Source organism: Oreochromis niloticus, linkage group LG3, assembly GCF_001858045.2.
Source record: "Oreochromis niloticus isolate F11D_XX linkage group LG3, O_niloticus_UMD_NMBU, whole genome shotgun sequence".
NCBI classification, from domain to species: Eukaryota; Metazoa; Chordata; class Actinopteri; order Cichliformes; family Cichlidae; genus Oreochromis; species Oreochromis niloticus.
In genome coordinates, this window is record NC_031967.2 from 38,270,055 (window position 1) to 38,276,405 (window position 6,351).

General features: G+C 39.9%; 1 protein-coding gene across 1 annotated transcript; it reads left to right on the top strand.

Annotated features, from left to right (window-relative positions):
- Positions 1 to 2,792: 2,792 nt before the first annotated feature.
- On the top strand, positions 2,793 to 5,596 carry LOC100705985 (butyrophilin subfamily 1 member A1). Its single transcript, XM_013267005.3, has 3 exons — positions 2,793 to 3,107; positions 4,399 to 4,737; positions 4,976 to 5,596. The coding sequence occupies exons 1-3, from the start codon at positions 3,038 to 3,040 to the stop codon at positions 5,188 to 5,190; spliced, it is 624 nt and encodes a 207-aa protein (XP_013122459.2). The 5' UTR covers positions 2,793 to 3,037; the 3' UTR covers positions 5,191 to 5,596.
- The last annotated feature ends 755 nt before the right edge of the window (positions 5,597 to 6,351 follow it).

The window sequence follows — 6,351 nt, forward strand, 5'->3', positions numbered from 1 at the left end:
AGAGCTGAGATCCAATAGAACCACAAGTGTGTATTCTCCAGAGTCTGCTGCCATCAGGATGTCTCTAGATACTTAAAGTAAAGCCGTTTCCGTAGAGTGCAATTTGCGAAATCCAGACTGGAAAACGTCCATAATTTTTCTCCTTAACCCTAACAAACTAAATACAGAGAATAGAAGACTTAGTCAAGAATCACTGGAGCAAGATAAAAAAAATAAAACAATAAAATACATCAGAAAGTTAATATAACACATAGAACCACATTACAAGACTAAAACCGCAGGGTGCTCTTAAGTGTTTCACAGACACCACATGCCTACCTGATATTCAAACCTTCCTTTATTGGGACAGCCAATCAGGAGAAAGTTATCTTAAAGAGGACATGAAACACATATAAAGGGTAATTTACATCATTGAAGCCTGGTTTTAAAAACTGACATAGATGTAACTCTGTCTGTAAAGCTTATTTTAAGAACCAAGTGATTAAAGTTAACGTTTTGAGAGCATGTTTAGCATCATCTTCTGTCAGTACGGAAGATTACGCCATGTGATTGGTTAGTTGGTCGCGGCTACTAGACGTACATTATTTTATGTTCGCTAACTAGTGACAGAATCAATAATTCAGAGGAAAATAAAGACACTAAAACAAAATAATCAATTTAAGGGGAACACTGTTGTGCTGCCCCCAGCAGCCTACACATATTGCATCATAACTAAGGAAGGGTCAGCTGATTAAATCCAAACTCCATGGTAGTTGCACAGAGGATGTGTTTTCTATGAAAACTCAGTGACTGGTTCCTTCCCCACCTCCTAATGATAAGCTGAGATTTTTTTGTACATTAATGAGTTTATTTAGTAAAGCTGTGCAAAAATTTACATAGGGTTGGTTGGTTTGCCACTTTAAGTTGTCGTATTCTTCTCCAGCTTTTTCATCAACATCACCAGACTCTGATTTCTATCTGAGCTGGTTCCCAGTAAAGTCTGAACTGGGACTGTGTGTGATGCAGAGAGGTGGAGATTGGAGGTCTTGATTAAACTACAGAGCTTGTAATCATGTTTCCTGTTGTTTGAACTATGTGTGTTTGTGTTCAGACTTTAAACAGGAGACAGAAGTCGTCTACTCTTCACTGAAGTAGTCCACCAGTCCAACCACTGACATCCAGCTGCTGGTCTCTAACCTCAAAGCAGAGCATGTTTTGTTGTTTTTTGGTTTTTTTTTTCTAATTAGAGTCACCGGACTCTTCTTTTCTCTATTTTTTTATTTGCATTATAAATATATGTAAAACACACATATTTCCACAGAACCTAATAAATATTCCAGTTGTTTTATGTAATGAGCAACTTCACTGTCTCTATGTTTGATCCTGATCTTATTCCCACAACAGCAATCTAGTTTCTCTGTGGGATTAGTAAACTTTTTTAAACTTGTTACTGTGTGTAATTAAACTAAACAGACAAAGAGGAAGTAAACCTGGGCTGGACCAGGTGATTATTCTTGAACACTGATCATATTTTGTTTATTGTTACCCTGGGAAACATTCACTGTGTCTCATTCTGTAGTTTAAAATGCAAACACAGAGCCAAAGTGTTTTGTGTCTGATAAACTGCAGGCTTCTTTCTGCATTTCTACTCCTGAAACAGCACAAATCTCCCCCGCTAACCCACTCAGTGAAAATTGAATCGTATGAAAATCTGCCGCCATCTACTGGTAAAACTTGATGTTACAGCAGAACAGCTGCTTTACAAATGATAACATTTTAACCTCTTAACATCCAACACATTTCAAAGATTACAAGGGATTACCTTTCAGTTTAAACCACTCACACGCATTTTGCCTTTGGTATTATCTTGTCTTGGCTACATTAAAATGGGAAATGCCCATAAAGGGGAAGATGGGCTAAACAGCCATCTTCCCCTTTAAAGGGGAAGATGTTATTAGGCCCCAGTTACCCCAGTGCACAGGTCTGACACAGCTCTCAGAGGGTCTGAGCCTCTGATCCCATTGGTATCACCCTAAAGGTTAAGACAAAGTTATGGGATTCGCCCAGCCCGACTACCTACATCTGAATGCCTACCCCGCAGTCAGCTAGATGATGCACACCACTAACAACCATGTGTAAGGTACAATGAAAAGGAGTTATGTAATTAACAATAAAAGGCTGTTTTTCACCTTTAAATAGTTTAAATAGACTAAAACGAATTAGCTTTTAAACTTTCTTACCAGTCCTTCAAGAAAAGAAAACAGCTCTCTGTTCTCCTCGTGTTCTCCTTTCCATCACTCAGCTGGCTGGCTCCTCTTCCTCCTCCTCTTCCTACCATGCTGCTGAGTTTGTCCTGGTGTATCTTGTATCTTCAGGGGTGGAAAGCCTCTGTCCCACCACCTCTCCCTCAAAGAAACACCACTGCCCAGTTACTTCAGTGTGTTTCTCACTGTGTCCTGACTCTGGACATGTGCAGTCCTAAGACAAAGGACATAAACATGGCAGTTAACAAAAAACAGAATGGCGTGTTATCGAAGGTGTATTTCCTGGTTTGTGTGTAGCAGTTCCTGCGTCTGACAGTCATGTGTTACTCTGAGCCGAGTTCTTAATGTTCTTCAGTGTTTTACTGTCTGTGCCGCTGGATGACCGAGTGACATGAAACTTGTTCTTTTCTTTTAAAACTTTCCCCCCGGCGGCTTCGTACGAGCTGTTATTTATAATAATTTAAATTAAAAATTATAACACAGAGACGCGGTGGAGTTTAGGACCGGGTGTGTCGAAAGGATACAGATGGAAAAAAAAATGTTACCTCGGAGTGACGTCATCGATGTCCGAAAGTGAACTTCTTCTACCCTTTTTTTTGTTTGTTGTTGTTGTCGCACTCTTCTGTCCGAGCTGTAAAACGTCACTAAAATGTGACACAGTCCGTTACTAGTTTTACGTAAAACCTTGGATTTGATCAAATCAATGTTAAAAGTCGGTTATAGACGTTTCAACAGCGTCTTAAAATGCGTGTTATACCAGCCTGAGTGTGGGATCAGGAGTTAAGAACACGGACATGTCTGCTGTGACTGCGTGGCGCTGCTCCACTTTGGTGTCTGTCGGACTCTTCGTGTTTGTCTCTGCAGGTGAGATTTAACCGCTACAAACCAAACCGTTATCTCTGAGATGAAGAGGAGTGAGGAGGATCGGCCTGGATCACACGTTAGAAGTATTTCACCAAGACTGATAACTGCATCAGTGCAAAAGTTATTTAAAAAGAAAGGAACCAAAGATCTTTGGAGTGTTTGTGCTTATATTAAAACCCCTGTAAGGACTTCACCAAACACTGCAGTATAAATGTATATAGCACAGCTCCTTCTATAATAACAAAGTGACACTCAGCTCTGTGCTAATCCTCGGAGCTCAGAGTCCCACTGACAGTAACTGTAACCTCCATCCCTCTGCTGTCAAACATGAGCTTTACACTTCTGAACAAGTCTGTCCAAAGTCAGAACAATCAGACCAACACAGCTACACACATTTAACAGAACACCAAACATATGTAGGAGAGCTGATGTGATCTCACCGCTAACTCCTGTCTTCATCTTTAGCCTGTGTTTAAAGCTGTGAGTGTTTCACTGGTGTAGCCCTGACATACTGTTCAGGTCTGATTTGACAGCAGTAATGATCCCACACATTTTATTATTCGAGCCTGAAATTTGATGACTTTTCCTGAATTTACTCAAAATACACAAAAATTAAAATGTTAAATTTTTAAACGGTTTTTAAGCTGTACAGGTGCTACAAATATTGTTGAGGCTGTTAATTTTGACCTATTGAAACAGATTTTGGCTGAACCAGTGGACATTAAATCAAGGAAAATGATTGTTTACAGAATCTTGAACCTGTGAAACTGTTTATGTCATGTCTGTGTACTTTCTTTCTTTTTTTTCTTGTCATAAACCCCTAAACTGTGACACACTTGGTACGGTCCACTTAACACCTACTTGGTTTATGTGTGCTGGTTTCTGATTGGAGCAGTGACAGGATAATTGACAGAAGATGAATGAGCAGGGCTGAATATGCGAACCTGAACTACAAATCCAGCTGATTGATTTGCTTGTTATAAACACATCCTGTGACTCTACAACAGGAAACCAGGCCTGACTTTACAGCTTTGAACCTGTCAGAAAAAAATCAGTGATACAGTAGTGTGCTTCAATTGAAGGAATAACTTATGGGAGAACTCCATTATTGTTTACCACTGAAATATAGTTTCAGTATATTTTATGCTATATAACAGTTATTACTATGATTGTATACCTTTAAATTTGGAAAGAAAGTGTTCTCCCTTCCTCTCTCTGATTGGCTATTGTAGAAGTGATCAGCCATACTTTGACCTTTAACCTCTCTGCTCTGTCTTGTTTCCTCTTTCAGACCAGAAAATCATCACAGCTGAGTCTGGACAGGACGTCACTCTGACATGTCGAGTTCCAAACAACAACATCAGACTCGTTGAGTGGAGCAGAGCTGACCTGGTAGATGAATATGTGCTCTTGTACCGGGATGGATACTTTCTTCCAGACAACCAGCATCCATCTTTTAAGAACCGGGTGGATATGTGGGACAGACGGATGAAGGATGGAGACCTGTCTTTGATTCTGAAGGATGTGAGGGCTGCTGATAGTGGAACATATGAGTGTCGTGTCATCATGAGACGAACACACTGGCATGAAGACATCACAAGCATCATCCACCTTTATGTCGTTCCTCCAGGTGAGTGAGTAGAGTTGAGTGTGTGTGTGATCAGAGGTGAAGCTGCTTCCTGGTTGTTGATGTTTGTTTCTAAAGATGTTGTTGATGAGACTTTGTAGAAAGCAGCTGGTCTGAGTGATGTGATCAGAGTGCAGTAGATAATGTCTGACAGCAGTTTGAAGAGGAAATGGATTCTGTTCTGTTCTTCACTCATCACCTACCTGACAGCTGACAACTCACACCTGTTTCTCACCTGCAGGTCAGACAGGATGGCACAGAAAGGATGGATTATATGAACTGACATGTGGACTGGGAGTTGCTCTGTCTCTTTGTCTTGTGATTGCTGTTGTTGGGTTTTGCACATACAAATGTCGACTGTCCCAAAACACTACTCCACCTCGTCAGACTCCACAGCAGAACTATGAGTTGGATGATCTGAGGACAGGCTGTAGACGTCAAACATCCAGAGTTTGATTATCATCATGTTCAGACTCAGACCAGCAGTGTGTGTATGTGCTGTTGTTCCTGGGATTTACTGACACAAACTGTTACAAACATGTATGAAGTCATGTGCATTAATCTCTGAATCTGTGTGTTTTTGTATTTTTAGCTTCAGGATCAGCAGCTGCTTGTAAACTCGCCTTACTCTGTGAGGTTTGAACCACACAAACTCAGATTTATATGAAACTAAACATTCATGTACATGCAAACTCAGATATTTCTTTCCTGATACTGAGCTACAAGGTTATCCACATATGTTTTAATTATTTATCTTTTCATGCAGAGACACTAAGATGTGCAAATAATGTAAAGTTCTTAATCATGTGCAGCTTCGCTTCAACTTTTTTAAAATGTTAATAAAGATCTACATGTAAACCTATTGAAAGTCTTTTTCAGTCTTTTTTGATGTACAAAGTTGAAAATTATTTTTCAAGTATTTTTTATCGGAATGATAAATAAAATTGGAGTTTTTCAAAGTGGCTTTGAGCAGGTTAAGTGATGCCTTCCTCTTTAAATGTTGTTGACACACTGATGGATGATCTTTGGCTTTATTTCAGTGTCTGAAAGCCTGAACCAGCAGATGAGTCTGAGGTTGTTCCAGTCTTGGCTCATCCACTGAGTCAGAGCCTTTTTAAGCTTGAATGATTCAAAGGTCAGTGTTGAGCTGCTAAATGAATAAAAGCATTACTCTGAAAATGCTCAGGTAAAAAGACTGGACTGAAAGTAAGTGTCAAAGCAGCCAGTGCTATCAGAAAACAGACAGAGCTTCAGAAAGGTTGGAGAATTGTTGTTCAGGACCAGTTTAAAAATTACACAAGTCTGGCTCACTGGAAGGAAAATATAAAGAAATGAGTACCGCACAGTACTGTATACCAGCTCTGCTTTTAGTCTCAGTAAGTCTACAGGGAGTGCAGAATTATTAGGCAAATGAGTATTTTGTCCACATCATCCTCTTCATGCATGTTGTCTTACTCCAAGCTGTATAGGCTCGAAAGCCTACTACCAATTAAGCATATTAGGTGATGTGCATCTCTGTAATGAGAAGGGGTGTGGTCTAATGACATCAACACCCTATATCAGGTGTGCATAATTATTAGGCAACTTCCTTTCCTTTGGCAAAATGGGTCAAAAGAA

Coding starts and splice junctions, on each gene's coding strand:
- LOC100705985 (XM_013267005.3), top strand. CDS start 3,038: ATGTCTGCTGTGACTGCGTGGCGCTGCTCCACTTTGGTGTCTGTCGGA. Junction 3,108..4,398: donor CTTCGTGTTTGTCTCTGCAG/GTGAGATTTAAC, acceptor TTCCTCTTTCAG/ACCAGAAAATCATCACAGCT. Junction 4,738..4,975: donor CCTTTATGTCGTTCCTCCAG/GTGAGTGAGTAG, acceptor TCTCACCTGCAG/GTCAGACAGGATGGCACAGA.